General features: G+C 33.9%; 1 protein-coding gene and 1 long non-coding RNA gene across 2 annotated transcripts; both read left to right on the top strand.

Moving 5' to 3' along the window:
- The first annotated feature begins 1,169 nt into the window (after nucleotides 1-1,169).
- Nucleotides 1,170-1,980, top strand: LOC141706649 (uncharacterized). Its single transcript, XR_012568870.1, has 2 exons — nucleotides 1,170-1,439; nucleotides 1,553-1,980. It is a non-coding gene; the product is annotated as an uncharacterized LOC141706649 (long non-coding RNA).
- Nucleotides 1,981-12,138: 10,158 nt separating this feature from the next.
- LOC141705448 (glycine-rich protein DC7.1-like) lies at nucleotides 12,139-12,831 on the top strand. Its single transcript, XM_074508390.1, has 2 exons — nucleotides 12,139-12,291; nucleotides 12,413-12,831. The coding sequence occupies exons 1-2, from the start codon at nucleotides 12,183-12,185 to the stop codon at nucleotides 12,634-12,636; spliced, it is 333 nt and encodes a 110-aa protein (XP_074364491.1). The 5' UTR covers nucleotides 12,139-12,182; the 3' UTR covers nucleotides 12,637-12,831.
- Nucleotides 12,832-20,730: the final 7,899 nt, after the last annotated feature.

Below are 20,730 nucleotides of genomic sequence, written 5' to 3'. Positions count from 1 at the left end.
GTTTCTCCCGCCCCAACTTGCATCACCCTCATCACGCAGCCACTTACTCCGCCCTTGCGCCGCCAGCCTCCTTGGTGGTGCACGGAGCCAACTTCCCCATTCACGAGTTCTCCCATCCGTTCCTTCTTCAAATTTCTTCTTATAAAACCTTTCTGTATGTGTCAACAAACCACATACAAAACAGAAATCGCCAAGCTTCTCATACTCACAATACTCAATTAACTCAGACTTATCTTTCTTACATATCTTCTTCTTCCTTTTTAATGGAGCTCTCACATCCACCTTTATTTTGATGCGCATATATTCTCTCCATATACTTGAATTATTACTTAAATCATACGTTACAAATGACCCAAAGAAATTCCCCAGCTGCCTATAAATTTATAACCAAACAACGAAATAAAATTTCAGTGGGCCTAAAGTAGCATGGGTCCTTGTTGGATGTTGATCCATTCACTGATTCACGTATGTCTCAACCTATCTAACTACCTACTTCACGGGTGATTCCAAAATCCGGAATCTAAATATATATAACTTTATACTAAATTATAAATTAGAAAAAAATCGAAGTAAAATTGCATTTGTACACCTACAAGGTGTACAACTCATCCATGTGAGGTGTGTCAAACATGTTCTAACATATAATAATTTTAATTTTTTTTCCATTTATGTCATATCTAATACCCCTCATCTGTTTAAACTTTCTTTTTTAAGATGCTATATTAATTGTTTAAATTTCAAAAAAATTCAAAAATAGTAAAGTTTTTATAATTTTTAAAATAACTACATCTACCGCTTCTCTCCACTATACTCACTTTATACCTATAATATTAACATGTCTCATTACTTCACTCACTTTTTTAACTTTTCTTTACTATTTTATCATTTTTCTTAAACTGCGTGGTCAAGCCAAATGTAAACATCTGGGAGTGGGAGAGAGGGAGGGAGTATTTAAATTGTTTAGTTTTTTTCCATTCATGACATATCTAATATTTAAATTCTTTAGCTGACATGCCATATAAATTGTCCATATATTTTTGAATTCATAAAATCAATTATAAGTGTAATAAAAAAAACATCCAAAAATATTATATCAGAGATATTGACACCTCTGCATCAAGTTATGTATACAGCAATCGGTCCATACATATACAGGTCCCCCATCTACATGCAGGTATGGCATATTAATTTACATATATTAAGAAATTAATAAATAGTATTTTATATGTAAAAACTCAGCTACAGTTCAAATCCCAGAGTCTATAAATAGAGACTGCACAAACCTATTCTTCTCACCATTCAGCTCTTGCATTTCACTAATACTAAAAAACCAGATATGAATTCCAAAATTTTCCTGCTACTTGGTCTGTGCATTGCTTTTGCTCTTCTTATTTGTTCAGAAGTTGCAGCTAGCGACTTAGCTGAAGCCACCACTCAGCGTAAGTCTAATTTAGTAATCTTTCAAATTAGTCATATGTAATAGTGTCCGTTTTTTTTATTAAATGTTAGGTTTATACGCCTTACAATTGAGTATTTTTCTAACAAAATGCAGCTGAGGGCTACCATGGAGGAGGTTACAACAACCGAGGAGGAGGATACCGCGGAGGAGGTGGAGGACGCTACAACGGAGGAGGGAGACGCAACGGAGGAGGAGGAGGCTACAGCAAGGGAGGAGGACGCGGCGGAGGCGGCTGCCGTCACTACTGTCGCGGTAGGTGTTGCTCTGCAGCTGAAGAGGCAGCACTTAAGGCCACTGAAGTGAAGCCACAGAACTAAAGAACGAGAACTGCATGCTTTCCTTGTATTACTACTTGTGTTTTCTAAATAAAATGCATGTGCGATAAAATCTGATGAATGTCCTTGTTACGACGACATTTTGATTTTTGGTAGCCGTGCTCCTGTATTTCTTTGTAATGTTGACGCAACGTCGTGTGTGTACGCATCTCGTTGAATATATTGGATGTGTTGTTTGGTGTGTTACTTGAAACTTGGTACTTGATTACGCATAATTAATTACTTCAAAAAAAATCACAACATATAATCTACATGCATGCAATGCACGGATATATGCACTCTGCATTTTTATTTTCATTTAAAATTACTGATTAAATTGTAGTAATTAACATTAAAAAAAACGATAATTCAGCCTTGGTTAGACCTCACAGGCCACTCAATAACAGATAAAAATCAAAAATCAGAAACACTAAAATTGTCTTAACCTTTAAGCAGCCTCCCTATATCATCTCCGTGGGACTTCCATCAGCTTTTACCGGTGGAAAGCTCTCTTCTTCTTTTTATTCTTCTTTTTATTATTGTTAGTTCATCTCTTAGTATTTCTTGTTAATTTTCAATAATTTTCCAATTTATTTGAATTTTGTTTGTCTATGTTTGTGAGAGTTTGGTTTTATTTGATTTATTTCCAGTTCATCATGCCCGATGTTACAGATCTACAAAATTTTAATGGTGTTGATTCGATGATAAAGGTTTTTATGGTGATGCATTTGTGGTTGATTGTTCAAAATAACAATTGGAGGATTACATCATGTAAATATTATTTCAAAAAATCGCCTGGTTACTTATCCAAGAAGGAAGGATTCAACAGCGATATAATTATGTGTTTGTTTAATTTCGATCATATGTGTAGATGTCATATGATTTTTCATTATTGAATTATTTTCATTTTTTAAAAAATAACAGATAAAAATTAAATGTTGGTACATATATTTTGTGATTAGAGATGTCAATGACCCTCTAGTTCATTCAGGCAAATTTTAAATACAATTTGCCCTCATAAATTCACGGTTACGAAAAGAACTTTTTTTAATTAAAATATAAGATTTAGTCCATTACAATATTATATGAATTATTTTTATTTTGATTTTAATTTTATTTTAGTCTGGATTAATAGTATATATAATTTTGATTTAAACCAAGACTCAATATACCAACTAAATTCTACTATATATTTAATTTGTTTTAATTTTATTTGAGCGCGATATCATATTGTTTTAGCCCATATGAATATTACATTCAGCCATTTATAATTTATTCAATAATTTATATTTCAGTTTTAATTTTGTTTTTAGTCCGAAACCAGTTATACTATTCCGACCAATGAAATATTGTATATTTAATTAAAATAATTTAAATACTGGAGTAATCCCGTAATTAAAATTACTATTAATTAGGATTATAATGGAAGTTATTAAAAATTATTTACTAAATATAATTGTCCATAATATTATTGAGTTATTATCAGTATGGATAACTTTATAACCTACAAATAATCTATTTAGTTTAGAATTAATGAAAAATTTATAAATTAGTACATTTACATTTTTATAATAATTTTATAAAAATTTATGAAGTTAAATCATAAAAAATAAAATAAATATAGAAATAAGTGTACTTAATCAGTGTTGTTTCGTATAGAAAGGAACAAAATATTCGCTCTGTCCCAGACAATTTTATACAATTTTTTTTCAAAGATCAACATGCACTTTAAAAATGATTATAAAGTATATCTTTGTAATTTTTTTTTAATATTTTTTGTATTAAAATTCAAACAACAAATTTTTATTCAAAAAATAAAAATTAAAAATTATCTACGAAATTATACTTTAGAGGAGTACCTAAATGCATAAAATCCATTGGGACAAAGTGAGTAGGTAGTTAGGCCTCGCTCCCGAGTTTTTTAAAAGGAAGAAAGTAAGTGATATGGAGGTAAAATACTTTCATCCCACTTTTAGAGTGAAAGTTTTGGAATGAAAATTTGTTAAATTTACATTCATTATCACTTCCTTTCGCTCCTTTTAAAAACTCGAGAGCACAAATGTGAATGTAAATGAAACTACTTTACTCACCCACCATTTTCTTTTCTTGCTAATTAAAACTCGGGAGTAAGAGGTTAATTTCACTCGTAAATTCAAGAACCGACGCTCGTAGACTGTAGTGAATTATTGTCCCTGGGGGTAGTGAGCTGAGACTCTGGAGATCGAGACCGTAATATCGAATCTGAAGTTGTGGTTATCATTGGAGGTACGTAAACAACATTCTTATAGTTCCATTTTCAACTCATCCAAGACTAGGCCAATCCAAGACCGTTGATTACAAGGACAAGAATATATATGCTTTATTCATCTAAATGCAGAACATATCAGAAATGTTTAATTGTGTTCGATTGGAAAGTTCCATATTTTTTCCTTGATGTCAAGACTTTACATATAAAAAAACGGTTTTAAAATAGACTTCTTAAAAGTATTTTTTCAGAGAAATTATTAAAAATATTATTTTTTTTATGATTTATTATTTCCTGAAAATATTTGTAAAAATACGGTACAACCAAAATTAACCAAATATGCATCTAGTTGTATTATTATTTTTTTGTTGCATTTGAACCCCAAATGGAGTTGCAGAAAGTCGCCGAATTTGCATCTAGTTGCGTCGACTTGCACTTGCAGAAAAACCGTAGTTTTGTCAAAAAAAATTGAAAAATATCTTTTTAAAAATAAAAGTCTTGATCCAAAAACCTTTTGAAACTTGGGTATTTTTTCAAAAAAGGATCTGATAAATTATCAAAAATACTAATTTTTATAAAAATAATTACGTATCTTATGAAAATATTTTTAAAAATAAGTTGTAGCCAATATCAATCATATATGCAACTAATTGCATCAAGTTTTTTTGTTATATTTGAGCTTCCATGGACTTTCGGAAACTCGTCAAGGTTTATTTAATTATATCGAGTTGCATAAAACCGTATCATTGCACAATAATTTTGAAATTTTTTATTTTTACAAATAAAAAATTGTAAATAAAAGTATTTTTCGCAAAAATAATTTTGAACTTGATTATTTTTCAAACAAGAAGGGACTGTTTAGATATAGTATTTGCTAAGATAAATTCTATCTGTCTCCCGAAACAGAGTATTATGCACGTAGCAGTTTATCTTATCTTGATTTACGTGATTTACAGATTATTGCATGAGTACGTGAGATTTACTCGGTGTCCATACGAACGATAACGTTGCGAGTTTTCAACAATAAAAAAAGAAGATAAATTCTGAATCCGCTAATATTGAAAAAACGAATGTGCCCTAGCCGACACCGAACACGGTTGTGGATAAGAACAACAACCTGTAGCAATGTCTGGTGCTCGTTGTCCCGATCACAAGTCCGGTTTATTTATTGGGCCTGTCTACTTGATTTGAAATCTTCTGCATGCATAAAAACGTACCGGATAATGTTTTTAATTTCTCGGCTTCAAACAAATGTCAACTAAGAGAGCAAAATACAGATACGTTTCTCATGATTTAATATAAGGAATTTATAGAATTCTTTGAATAAATATGCGAATATGCTTTTGTTCGAGGCAAGGAGAGATCGGCAGACCTGACAAATCGTATAACCGGTTCGATTTCAGATCAGATCTATTTCGGATCGGTTCCATTTTCGGATTATGATATAACTGGAGGTTATTCGGATCGGATCGGATGTGATTCGGTTCGGGTCTAATTCAGATTAAAAGCAGATGAAATTCAGATAAAAATAAGACGAAATGCGGTTCGGATTAAATTCGGTTCAGATATTTCGGATCATATCTTATTTATTTTTTCATATTGTGAGACTTAAAAAAATATCTTTTTATTAAATGTAGTACTTTTAATATAATATTATGTACTTTTACTTTAATTTACGATTAAATAATTAAATTATCAGGAATATAAGATACATTTAAGTATGAATTTTGCTTTTTTTGGATCATATTCGGTTCAGATATTATATGAATCGGTTTTCTTCGGTTTCAATTTATAATCGAATATAATATTTCAGATCATTTTCGGTTAAATTTCCGGTTCAGGTAATTTTCGGATCGGTTTAATTTGCTTTTAGGATAATTATCAATTTATATAATTCGGATCTCGGATCGTATCGATCTCAGATCCATAAATTTCACTTCGGTTCTTCGATTGATTTTGTTAGGTACAGAGATTGGTATCTCCGAATGAATAAGTTTTACGTATGAACGAAATTAAAATAATATTTGATTAATTAGTTGTCCGAGTACTATCCGTGATAATGAGTAGCGTCTTAATTTTGACTATACTTTATTTTGGAATAAATCGAGGTGAACTGAAATTGTCTCACTTTTACGGAACAAAATCGAATTGAATCGAATTTCAATCATTGCGGACTTGTGCAAAATCAAAAGTTATAGTCTTTTTAAATAATAGGTAATTAGCATTATATCGATTTTCAAATTAAATGTATTTTTTATGATATAATTTTTTTATTTTGTTCAGTTACAAGATTTAACTAAATTCCGGTCAGATTTTAATCAACTTAACTACATTAAAGTAAAATGCAACAACTAAAAAAGGACGAAGAGAGAGTAGTACTCAGCTAATCTTGTTTTATCCGAATAATGACCCTTAATTTCACAATTTGAGAGCAAATGGTTCAAAATATTACAAATTGAAGGAGATGATACTTCCGTTTATCAATCAGCTCAAACATGACTTCCTTTTGTATTGACCTTTCCGGTTGGGCTTGCAAAATTTTAAGAAAACGCATTATTTTCCTATGTTCTAGGTTAAAAAACACATAGTTTTAATGCGTTTACCCATAAAGGCATCCTTTAAATGCGTTTTCAAAATTTTAATTTTTATAAAACTTATTTTATATTCTGAAATTAATATGAACGTAAATAAAAAATGTGTTTTGTATAAAAGAAAATAAAAAATGTGTTTTTAAGTAATAAAAAGAACTATTTTCCCGGATTGTGAGATTTGAGGTATTTTTTTCTAAAACTGCGATAGAAAGGGCAATACCTGTTTTATCCTAATAAATTAAGTACACGAATCTTTCTCACTTTTTTTAAAAAAATTTAAAAACTGACTTGGAGAATCAAAAATTACACAAAAAGGAAAATTTATAGGATCATACATATTTTTCTTTTAAAAATTAAAAAAGTATCAATTAAAGGAAAATTGAAAAATTTGACCACAGATCACTAGACTTGCGGTGACTCTCATTGTAGAAGAAAGCTAGATTACGGAATAATCGGTGGACCAGAATTGGAGTCAAATTAATACTTCCTATCTCCCATTCAATTCTCTACATCACTTTTTGACACGCTTTTCAATGTTCGTTTAAAGTTTAATTATATTAATTTTTTAAAATTTTTTTTTTCTGTATAAAAGTTTTATGTTTAAAAAATTTTTCAAAAAAATAAATAGAAAAAAACATTACGAAACTATACTTTATAGAAGTTTCGAAATGCGTGCAAAAAGCAAACATAGATAAGTATTTGTGCACATGGACGGAGGGAGTAGAAATTTTGCGTCGGCTGCAGGCAACCTGACAATCTCGTGTTTATGAATTTTTGTACTCTAGTAAGTATTCAATAATTCGAACTCATCCCCCATTGCCTGCCAACACACTCATATAAGTCATAAATGTTACTACCAACTTCTTTGACTTTCAAAACCGGGATTTTGGTAGTATTTGTCCCGGCCATATTTAATAATGTTGAGTCATTTTCATCTTAGACAGGGGAGGAACTAGGGGGACAGGATGGAGCTCCGGTCCCCGTCAACTGCGGAATAATTCCAAAATTTTAAAATAAAATTTTAAAATTTACTATCAAAATTTTTTTTGGTCCCCCTAAATTTTAAAAAAAAAATTAAAATTGAGAATTGATTATACAAAATTCTATTGATTTTGTTAATTATTTCATTCAAAATAATATTGATTAGATGGAAATCATGGAATTTGTTCATTAATCTTAATAATTAATAAATAAGAACATACTTGTTCAGTTGTTCTGCTCCGGTCCCAAAACCCTCAGTACACACTATACATATAAGTTACAAAATTACAATCCCTAATATCATCTCTCTTTATCTACTATACCTTCGCATCTAATCCGTAAATATGAGTAAAAGAAAAGAGATTACATCATATTTTCAACCCAAGAAGAAGCAAACAACTACTTGTGAAGATAAAGAACCTTCTGCCGCCTCAATTGAAGTCACTGAAGATGGAGTTGAGCCTCTGATTTTTGGTGGGATAAAGATAAACTCCGAGCAAAATCCTCAAAATTCAAAGATTGTTAATGAAGGTATTGATTCTGAGAATACTCATGAAATTATTGATTTCAATTCGTTAATACGTGATCCTGGTTTGCGGAAACAAATTGAGACTTATCATCCAAATAAAAAAGATTTAATTAGGAGAGCATACATTGATCTTGACCCATATCAACCTGTGCAAATTTATCCCTTCTCTGGTCCAGAAAATCATTCCCGTCGATTTCAAAAGAGTTGGTTTGATAAATTTCCTTGGTTAGAGTACTCCCCAGAAAAAGATGGCTCGAATACTTTTACTGTCAAGAGGTTTAACAGTTCGGTGCTTTTAGATGTCATGTTGGGAAAGGAGATGGTTCTAATTGAGCTCATAATTTTGCGGCAAAATGTTATTGTAATCTTAAAAATCAGCCTTGTCACTTGGAGAAGATAGTGGAGAAACAAATAAATCGGTATGTTTTCTACATTTATTTATTTTGGTCCCCCATGTTAGATTTCTGCTTCCGCCCCTAATCTTAGATATGTTTCACGATTACATGTGCAAATTTATTATTCCCTCCATCCCAATTTATTTATCTAGTTTAATTTTTGCACGTAATTTAAGGTGCATTGACCGCTCATAATTCAGCTCATAATTTTGCGGCTAAATGTTATTATAATCTTAAAAATCAGTCTTGTCACTTGGAGAAGATAGTGGAGAAACAAATAAATCAGTATGTTTTCTACATTTATTTATTTTGGTCCCCCCATGTTAGATTCCTGGTTCCGCCCCTGATCTTAGATATGGTTCACGATTACACGTGCAAATTTATTATTCCCTCCATCCCAATTTATTTATCTAGTTTAATTTTTGCACGTAATTTAAGGTGCATTGACCGCATAGTTTTGTTGATTATTTTTCAATTTTTTTTAATAAATATTCAAATCTTAAATTTTTATTCACAAACAAAAATTTAAAAAATAAATAACGGAACTATGCGATCAATACATCTTAAATTACGTGCAAAAGTCAAACTGGATAGATAAATTGGGACGGAGAGACTATTATCCTACATAAATTTAGGATTTGCGCATATCAACTCAGTTGTTTTAAAAAAATATGTTTTTTGATTTTTTTTTTATTATTAATAATTATAAATATTCAACTGATTAGATCAAGTGCAAGGGTGTCCCAGGATAGATTGTCCTACTAGTTAAGATCATTATTTATATATATGAAAAATATGAAAGGAGAGAGAGAGGTTAAAAGGAGAGAAATTAATTTGTTAATTGATAAAAATGAAATAAGACATGTATAATGGTACCTTAAAAATAGGATTTGAAGAGTTGTCTGTTGATTGAACCCAGTAGGGTTGGTCACCGTTCGAATTAAACTGCATAATCTGCATACACAAAATCGACCTAATTAACCGAAACATAAATGTGAATTGCAATGCAATTCAATTATTTAAAATTTCGCGGATTATGAGTTGATTTTGGTTTTACCTTAATCTAACCCGCTTTCAATCCGAATCACATCAATATACGTATACTTATATGTGTGTATATATATATATATGTATATACATATATAAGTTTAATATTTACATTACTTAAATTGATTTTATCTTAAAGTTACAAACTAAATTTGTGTTAAACTTTATCAAATAATCACCAACTTATCATACATTAATTTCTGCATTTCCTTTAAAATTAATATTAAAAGACTTTTATATCTCTTTCGCATTGAACATTATTATTTATGTTGCAATTAAATTGATGAACATATTATTAAAATTAGTTATTTACACTTAACAGGAGTGATTAACTTTGTTATGATGAATAATTATTTTATTATTTCTCTGAATTAAAAAAAAGAATATTCATATAGAAAAATTTCTATTTTATTTTCCGAATCCATTAATAAGAAATGCTTTAAATCACCAAAAATCGCTAAACCGAACCGAGTGAATTAGTTCTTGTTGGTTCGAATTTTTATAAAATAAAAATTATGCGTTTTGGTTTCATTTGGATATTTAACCCAAATCAAATTGGACCGCGATCATCCCCAGAACCCGCATATAATTTCAAAATCACGATCAATTTTGGCAATCGGTTGTTTCATTCGATCATATATTATTTTTTTCGATGATTGTTTGTTGGTCGAAAATGATTTGGTCAAAAATATTTGTTTTTCTAGTAATATGTTAAGAAAATGTAGGTATTTTGTCGTATTCCGATCGTGCATTTTAATTTAAAGTTTGTCATATTATTTTAGTATTTATTTTTACTATGTATTTTATTTAATGTTATTAATAAAAGAATATATACAAGTATCTATTTATAAATTTATAGATGATTGGCAACTCCTAAAACCCGATATTTATCCAAACTAAATTAGTAATATTAGTAAGTACTCCTTCAGTCTCATTCATTAGTTTTCTTTTAGAACGTACCACTCAATGGTATAGATTATAAAATTTTATAATATATAAATTATCTACGTTCATTTATATTTACCAATTTCTTCTACTATACCAATTTTATATATTAAATATTAATTATTCATACCACTCCACCTATTTTTCTTACTTTTTTTCCACTAGATTATATTTTTTTGTTAATTTCCGTATCAAACCCTTTAGGAATACTATCGAGTTATGTAACTGGACAGAGGAATACTGAACTATTATGTATTTATTACAAACTTTTTACGGGGTTTCTAGAGTATAGAAAGAAAATAGATAGTAAGAAATAATATATATTTATAGTGGGCTGTGGGCCTAGAGTAGCATGGGGTCTTTCTTTGTTTATCCATTCACTGAGCGCAAGCATTTTATTGTTATCAATAATACAGAAATTCTATAATAGCATTGCATTTGTACACCTACACAGCCTATGCCCGGGCAAAGAAAAAATCGATTTAAAACCGACCGAATCGAAACCGAGAAAAATCGAAGAAAATCGAGCTGAATAAAACCGATCCGAAAACAAAACCTAAAAATTAAAAACCGAACCGATTTAACTGGCTCGGTTCCGGTTATGCATTCTAACCGAACCGATAAAAACCGAACCGAACCGATAAAAACCGAACCGAACCGATAAAAACCGAACCGAACCGGTAACTTATATTAATAAAGTTATTGATATATTAAACTTAGAATAATATTAAACTTATTTTCAATTCTTATTGATTTAATATTTTTAAATACTCTACTAGCAGGCAGTGCATATAAATTGTCTAGTTATTTTAATTTCACAAAATTATTTAGATTTTTTGTGGTTTTAAATAACTAGAATTTGTCCGCTAGAGTTGACTTAGTTGGTTAAAGAGATGATAACTATCATTTTTGTCACAGGTTCACAAATTTCATATAAACAAAATTTATGATTATGCCTCATGGTTCAGAGCATATCGCTTAATTACAATGTATCTTGATTCACATGTTTTACGGACTATTGCATGAGTACGTAGGGTTTACTTAGTGCACTTGCGGCTGCGGGTTAACTACGATAAAAAAATTAGCTAGAATTTGAATCAAATCCAAATCCTAATTCCTAATGTATGCAAACGGGCCATAATAGCATTTCATTTGTACACCTACACAACCTATGCTATGCCGGTTGAGTGCATGTTCAACATAAAATAATATTTAATTTATTTTTAAATCATATTAATTTAATATTTTTAAATATTCTACTAGCAGGCATGTCATATAAATTGTCTAGATATTTTTAATTCACAAAATTATTTAGGTTTTTTATGGTTTAAAAGGTGTCAAAGATACAAATTATTTTATAATTTAACACAATAACTCTAATAAAAAGGCATACAAAAATGTTATTTTGACACCTCTCTGACAATTATAAACAAATGCATGTATGTAGCTACATAATGCAGAGGCAATCGGACCATACTCCATGCATACAGGTCCCCTCATCTTCACATATATTTACATATATTTTATTATTGATGAATAATAGTACTACTATTTTATATGTAAAAAATTAGCTACAGTTCAAATTCCAGTGTCTATAAATAGAGACTGCACTTGCCTTTTCTTCTCACCATTCAGCTCTTGCATTTCACTAATACTAAAAACACACAGTTGCAAATATGGGTTCCAAAATTTTCCTCTTGCTTGGTCTCTCCATTGCTCTTGCTCTTCTCATAAGTTCAGAAGTTGCAGCTAGAGACTTAGCTGAAAGTGAAACCACAACTCAGCGTAAGTCTTAATTACAAATCTGTCAAATTTATTTGTATGTAATAATGTACGGTTCTTTTTTCTTTTTTAATTATTAGGTTTACATTGCTTAGAAATGATTATTTTCATTGACAAAATGCAGCTGAGGGCTACCATGGAGGAGGTTACAACAACCGAGGAGGAGGATACCGAGGAGGAGGTGGAGGACGCTACAACGGTGGAGGAGGGTACCGCAACGGTGGAGGAGGGTACCGTAACGGAGGAGGACACCGCGGAGGCAGCTGCTATCACTACTGCCACGGTAGGTGTTGCTCTGCAGCTGAAGAGGCGGCACTCAAGGCCACTGAAGTTGAGCCTCAGAACTAGGCAACTGAATGTTTATGTACATTACTTGTATTTTCGAAATAAAATGCATATGCGATCAAATCTGATGAATGTCATTGTTACGATGACATTTTGATTTTTGGTAGCCGTGCTCCTATATTTCCTTGTAATGTGGACGCAACGTCGTCTGTGTACGCATCTCGTTGAATATATTGGATGTGTTGTTTGGTGTTTTCAGTGAAACTTGGTGCTTGATTATGCATAATTACTTTAAAATATATATGAATATATCCCAACCAAAATAGAAGCAACTAATTATATAATCGACATGCATGCATGCATGCACGGATGCACTTTTACAGTGTTCTTTCCTTTACTCGGTATATACGGCCTAGGACTTGTGCGGGAGGATATACTGTCCATAGCCTTAACCATATTTTAATTTAGATTGAATAGGTTGTTTCCTCGTAAGACCGCCGACTTGTGTGTCCACATATATGTGTGTTCTCCGTACAAAGAGATATATAAATTCTGTTTGAGATTACTGTTAAAAATTGATGTGATGTTAGAAAAAGTGTTGTTGTAAAAATCAGATGTTCGTTTGGTAATTTTTTTGATATATATATATTTTGATGCAATAAAATTAAAAATAATAATAATTTTGATAAAATTTGATGGTGAAATCAACCTCAGCTTCCCGCAAAAACTCAAAAACAGTTTTTTTTAAAAGCATGAGAACTTATTTTCTCTGACAGCAGCTTTTAGGGCAAAATCATTTTTTCGAAAAACAGCTTTTCAAATTTATCAAACAGTTTTTAGTTGTTTTTCGGCAAAAATACTGCTATTGCTAACCAAACACACCCATAATAATACATAAAAGTATGTAAAAAAAATAAGGGGAACATACTTTGACGGTCAGCTGTTCGCGAACAGAGCCGTTCGCGAACAAGCTCGAGCTCGACTCGTTAAGGGCTCGGTTCGGCTCGGTTCGTTAAGGGCTCGAGCTCGAGCACGAACACAAAAATGTGTTCGTTAAGAAAACGAGCTCGAGCCGAGCTTTTGGCATGTTCGGCTCGAGCTCGGCTTGGCTCGGCTCGATTCGGCTCGAGCTCGGCTCGGTTCGGCTCAAAAAAAAATTAAAAAAAAAATTATTTTTTATATATTTAATTATTATGAATTTTATTCAGATTTTTTATAAATATTTTTAAATTATTGAACTATACGAATGTCAAAATATATATTTTAGTAATTTGAAAAAATTCAGATATTAAAAATTTTTAGTGATATGACAAAATTTTTAGAAAAAAATAAAAGTATTTGGTTTGTTATTTTAACAGTCAACCGGTGTTTTGACCAGAATTTTTTAATTAAGCTCGGCTCGGCTCGGCTCGACTCGGCTCGTTTTGATGGAGAAAGCTCGTGTTCGGCTCGTGTTCGGCTCGGTTCGACTCGACTCGATTTTGTTCGATAAAAGCTCGTGTTCGGCTCGTTCGTTAACGAGCTCGAACACAGGTTTTTGTTCGTTAAGAAAACTCGGCTCGGCTCGGCTCGTCAGAAAAAAAATTAAAGCTCGGCTCGGTTCGATCAAAACTCGACTCGGCTCGGTTCGTGAACAGCTCTACTTTGACCCACTTTGACCCATGATTTTCTTCACACTTCGTTGTCCCGACAAAAAATCACTTTTGTCCTTAATTCTTAATGTCCTAACCAAAAACTCACACTTTCTTGCCAAATCCAAGATTTAGCTGCAATATTTATCTTGATTACAATTAACACTGTCACTAAAATTAAAGGATTTGCTCAACCTCTTCTAATATTTGGAATAAATATCACAAGGGGCTCAACCCTTTTATACTGTTCTTTTCTTTCTATACTGATTAATTAATTTATAGAAATAAATATTAAAAAAATTGACCTGAAATTCAGCCTAGGTTAGTTCTCACACGGCCACCTAATAACTTATAGTTTCTTGAATCAAGTCTCCATTTGCTCATGAAATAAAAATCAAATGTTGTATTTTTAGAGTTGTCAATGGACACTCCAGTTCATTCAGGCGAATTTAATTTATATACAATCGAGTCACAGGCAGAACTTTGCAACAAATCTAAATAAAATCGAAACCTGAAAAACTGGATAAAATTGATCCGAATAAAACCAATACGCAGAAAAATAAAAAAATTGAAATGATTTAAAGGGCTCGGTATCTGTTATACATTCCAAGCAAACCAATAAAACCCAAATCAAACCGATTACTAATTTTACATATATAATTTATATATTATATATAATTTTTGAAAACTTATAACTGCATTGTTATATTTTAGTCTTTGTTAGGTCTGGATTATTAAAGTAATGCAGGGTACTAGTTTTCAATAACACAGGTTTACACGTACGTATAGACGAAAGATAATTTAAGTTGCATAGACTTTTTGTTTCCAAAGTCTGCATTCACTGGCAGGTTCTAAAGATAGGCTAAAATTACCAGGAAGAATGATTTGCGGTAGAATAACCCTGAAACTTGACTGTGAAATAATTTGTGCCTTCGTAAAACAAGGCCACTTTGTATTACGTATGAATTTGTCTCGTTTGTATGTGATTTTTTTTATATTTGTCGGTTTTATAATCGAAATCGAGTCTATTATAACCGAATCGGAGATTTTCAAACCGAACCCTAATATGAACTGGCGGTTACAATTTTCAATTTTAAAAATCAAAAATCTATGTTGCGGTTCTATTTTATCCCGAAACTTAGCCGAACCAGTCCGTGCTCTCTTCTAATCACAGGTATGAAAAACCCTGGAATAAAATATAGTACCAATTCTATGTAAATATAAATTCAGCACTTGTATGACTTATCCTTATTCATCGAATATATTTTGTTCGATAAGAAAGATCGATTTTTTCCTAAGAATAAGAAACCCTACACATTAGACACAATCTAAGGGCAATCCTGAAAAAAGACTTTTCCCTTCGTCCTTCCTTGAAATTTCTCACTATCACTACTAAAAGAAAAAACGATATTGCCGAAGAAACGGAGAAGGCCTTGTCTAGGGGCGATCCCGAAGAAGACAAGCCCTTCATTATCCAGTTATGCACAAAATTTTTACAAGTAAACCTGGAGAGCGAAGAAGGTATCGTCTATGGGCAATCCAAAAGAAAACGAGCCTTTCCCCTTCTAGGTTTAATATTTCTTCGAATGTTGTAATTCTTGCCTTAATTTTTACAAGTACCACTTTTGACCGATGAAACGAATGAAAACTGGCCTAGGGACACAAAGAAGGCCACCCCATGTTCCGTCGCCCAAAAGGACACACCATTCTTAGTGTTAGCGGCCCGAGGCTCTCTTCGGACTTAGGCATCGACCCTCTAACACTTGGGACCGAAGAGGGATAATACACAAGAAACAAAAATTGCTAAGGCAAAAGTTAAGCCAAAGACGTAAAAATACTACAAAAAAATTGCTAAAAACTGCTAAGACAAAATAAAGACGAAGACGAAGAAATACTACTACGCGAAATTGTTAAGGAAAAAATAAAAGCCAAAGATGCAATAAGCGAAGTAGAAATAAATTACGATAAAATATTGGTAAAAGTAAAAGATGCATTTAAAAGCAAAATTTGTGCACGAAGGCAAGTTAAATTACAAAAGTCCGGAAGAAATCGAAAGTACGAAGCCCGAAGGCAAAAGTATTTAGTATAGATAAAAAATACAAGTCAAAATATCTAAGACTGAAGGTCTTCATCTAAGAGTTCTTCATCTTTGCTGGAGGAGACTACATGAGCTTCCACCGATGGCCGACCAATAGGATCTTCTAGGCTGTCATACAAAAGCTACTTATTGTCCCAACCAAAGCCGTGAGCCTTCTCCAGGACATAGTCAGCGCCGAACTAAAAACAACGCTCTAGTGGCTGGATGTTCCGGTGGCTGATCCGCCTGTTCGCCTTGGCCAAGTCTCTCTCCAACCGCTCCCTATCATTCTGCAGCACCGTGGCCTGGCCGACCAGCACCTTACTCTGGTCTTGAACTCTTCCCAGATCCTCCTCGACCGTCGTGGCCCTCTCCAGCACCTTAACTTCGGCCATTCCGGCCTCCATCTTTCGGACTTTGTCCTCCACGGCAGCAGCCCTAGGAGCAGCCTGCAAAAAATACACAAGGCAACAAAATATATCAAACGAACGAAGAGAAAAATTAACTACATACCAGGGACAGGAAAGACATCAGCTCAGTACAAGCTTTTGTCGGAGAGGCCGCCGCAAAGGAAACCTTGTCAGCTAGAAGCTGAAGACCGTGGCACAAATCCAAGGCCACCTCCTTCGTCGACTCCCTCGCAGGGTAGACGGTGTTGTCCGACGTCAATACGGCCCAACCGGCGACGAAGGTCTGAACGATCCCATCCTTGTTCCGGAGCCGCTTGGAGGGAAACCCCTCTCCCATGAACTCCAAGTCATCCCCTAGACGTCCGCAGAGGCCGAAGGAGCCTGTTGTAGCGAAGCTGTCCTCTTGGCCTCGGCTCTTCCCTCCGACTCCTCCTCGGAAGGATCCGGAATGACCTTCTTGTCGGCCGCCTTGGCCCTTGTTGCCTCCTCCGTAACCCTCTTCTCGGCTGCCTTGGCCATCTTCCTTATAATGAGCGCCTCTCTAAAAGACACTGAAAAATAAAAGAGACAGAGGAAGAGGTCATTCTAAGCAAGTACTACAAAATGCTAAGAAAACAATGCGGACAAAAAGGAGAAAAGGACGAATGAACGTAAAGAAAGCATTTATACAATGATAAAGCTACAAGTATAAAAATATAGACGAAGGAAGAGACTGTTATCACCACCCACAAGCTTAAAAGCTAGTTCTTGTCCCGAAACTCGTCAGGGCCAAGCTTGGTCACCTTCGCGTCCACTAGGGCCGCATAAAGGTCCTTTTCCTCCTCCATCAAGTTCGGCATTATAAGAGCCGAAACGTTGACGTCACGCCACACTGACATCTCCGCCAGCTTAAGTCCACTGATGAAGCATCAGTGGGTGTGGGTGGATTTGTTGTTGGAATTGGTGGTCGTCCAATCCGCTCGGCCAGCCGATAGGCTATTTTATAGAAGCCTGGACTTTTCGGATTCTTCCGAAAATCATAATGATACCAGAACAACCGAGTGAGCGGCTGAACCCCAGCCTGAAGGCATCTGTTGTCGAAATAGTTAATGTGAATGAATCCATTCCGATACATCTGTCCCAGGGTGATTCCCATCTGGTTAAAGAGCCTCCTCATAATCTTCAGCAGCCGCACCCAAAAACCGCACTTGAACGTCCCCTCGGAGATTCCGACAACACAGTCTCCATTCCCCTTCGGCACGCTAGGAGTGTTGTAGATCCGCTCGTGCTTCTTGGTAGCATACAGCCAAAGGTAGCCCTGGGGGATGGAGTAGTCGATGTACATCTGAGCCACGCGGTCCTTCGATATCTCCGATCGGTTGTTGGCCGCAGAATACGACGCCATAGAGGCGAAGAGAGCTCGGCCCGTTCATTCGGAACGAATGGAGGAAGTCCATGCCAGGGTGTTCACTCTTGGAACGGAAGACTTCGCTCGGTCCATGTCCCTGTATTCGAAAATAATGAGACAAGTTAATCCATGTATTCAGATTAAACGAAAAAAGGAAAAATGAAAGAACAAGGGACCGAGTACATGTCCTAGAACTGAGCGAAAAAGAAAATGCCCAGAGTCGGCTCCCGAAGGATGTTCTACAGACAAGTTTTCCCGAAGGAAGTTCTTTCCCTAAGAAACCTTTCGCATGCCATCTTTAAACTTAACAGGCAAGAAAGAAGGAAGAACTAAGCACCCTAGGTCGGCTCCCGAAGTTTGTTTTACAATCAAAACCCCACGAAAAGAGTTCTTGACTCTGAACAACTCACATGCCCTCTTTAAACCCAACACGTTCCCCTAAAAAAGCAAAACCCTCGAAAAAGTCCTACAAACTACCCAGAAAAGATACCCCATACAAAAAATAACACAAAGACACAAGGCCAGGGCCCGGAAAATAACTTATGGACCCGCATACTAAGAATAACACATAATAACTTGCATAAAAATATATAATGTGCAAAAAAGTACTTACCGATTTGAAGATGTTGTTTGACTGAGATGGGATGATTGGGAAATGTGGAGTTGTCGCTACCCGTGATTGAAAGAACTTGGAGATATTTTATTGTTGTTTGTATTTGGTTGTTGGAAAGAGATAAAAAGAACACAAGAGTGTACTATGGCTCTTTATACAGGCGCCAAAATGGGTTTGGGTGTAAAAAAAGGTGACGTTTGGGGCTCTTTTGAAATAGACGGTCCATATTAAAACGGTCGGAATTCAACTACTGAGATTGAGCCATGTAATGACGTGATAGACAGCTGTCACATTAATACACCCACGACGCTGCCACGTGTACGAACGAAAATCAAGGCAAGACCAAATCCATCATCCTAGGATTTCTTCACCCCAAGATTGGCCTAGATTGATGTCCATCGGCTAGCCCGAAAGCTTAACCGAAGTACATGGACATGTTGGCCATGGATCCAATAAAGCCCACTGAGCGAAGGCCCATTAGACAATTATGCTAGGGGCCGAAGGCCCAGACGGGTCCACGAACTGAAGGTCTAGTCAGCTCATCAGACTGAGGCCCACTTCTGTTCCAACCGTTGAGATTACGCAATCATAACGCCCCCTTTCTCCACCTCTCCATTAATAAAATGTAACGGACGAAGCATTAATGACAGGATCGGGTATAAAATCCCAGAAAGTAAGACATACACAATAACACACTCATTCTTTCAAATACTCTCTACTTTCTTGTATTCTTTAAACACACTCTACATGCAGATTCTCATTCTCACACCGGAGGTGAATCGGGGGGACAATCCCTCGCATTCTCTTCCCTTTCAGGGTGCATCCGAACGTAGTTCCTGGGAGGTCGAAGACTATTTATTCAGACCGAAGAAAATCTAGGCGTAACACACAGTTTTAGTTTTAAAATGATGCACGAACTTAATTTTTAAAATTATGCAGGCTTGTTGGAAAAGCCCGCCAACTGAGAGGTAAAGCCCGACAGCTCATTTGCATATCACAACATAGCTGACTAGCGATATTCTAAAAAACAAAAAATAATAAAAAATAATAGTATGTCAAATGACATGCCTTGACATCTCTACATACATCCACCACTAATCACAAGTCCAACGTAATAAATGTTAATGTTAAAATAACCGACTACCGGGCTATCATAACTATAAATTGAATTTTTGCGTTAGATGGATGTGAGTTCGTTGTCTCGTATTTAATATTGCTAGTGCTTTGGATCGAGTTCTTTTGTTACATTTGAGTTCACATAAAATTGTAGAAACCTGTTTAATTTTGCATAGATCGGCAAAATATCATATTTTTTTCAAAAAAAATAAAAATAGAATGTTTGTAAATAAAAATATAATTTTTGCCATATTTATATAGAATGACGGTCGTTTTCCGAAAAAAAAAGTTACAACTTGGGTATTTTTCAGAAAGGACTAGAGAAATTACCAAATTTACTAATTTTCCTAAGTTTGTTTAGTGATTTTACTATTTTGTGAAAACATTTTCGAAAATGCGGTGCAACCAAAATTCATTAGATATTCAACTAGTTGCATCAACTTTTTTTTTGTTGCATGCACTTGCTCAAATTCGCCGATTTTGCATCAAGTTGCATAAAACCGCGTCCTTGCAAAAAAAATTGAAAAATAGTATATTTACAAATAAAAAAAATCAAAAAGTTTTTAAAAAATAATGGAATTTCTATAAAAATATTGTTCATCTTGGTTACTTTTTTTAAAATGCAAAAGGACTGTAATGTTTACTTATAGCTCTTACTAGGATAAATTCTGAGTCTGCTAATTTTCAAAAAACAAATGTGCCCTAGTCGACACACACACAATCTGGTGCTCGTTGTAGCGATATATCACAAGTCCGACTTTTTAAATGGGCCTGTCTACTTGATTTGAAATCTTCTGCATTCATAAAAACGTACCGGATAATGTTTTTAATTTCTTGGCTTCAAACAAATGTAAACTAAGGGAGCAAAATACAGATACGTTTCTCATGATTTAATATGAAGAATTTATAGAATTCTTTGAATT

This window comes from Apium graveolens, chromosome 2 (assembly GCF_009905375.1).
Source record: "Apium graveolens cultivar Ventura chromosome 2, ASM990537v1, whole genome shotgun sequence".
NCBI lineage: Eukaryota > Viridiplantae > Streptophyta > Magnoliopsida > Apiales > Apiaceae > Apium > Apium graveolens.
This window is presented reverse-complemented; position numbering and strand designations above follow the sequence as displayed.

Excerpts from the sequence above, each read along its gene's own strand:
- LOC141705448 (XM_074508390.1), top strand. The coding sequence starts at position 12,183 with ATGGGTTCCAAAATTTTCCTCTTGCTTGGTCTCTCCATTGCTCTTGCT. Across the intron at positions 12,292-12,412 it reads AAGTGAAACCACAACTCAGC|CTGAGGGCTACCATGGAGGA; the intron begins GTAAGTCTTAAT and ends GACAAAATGCAG.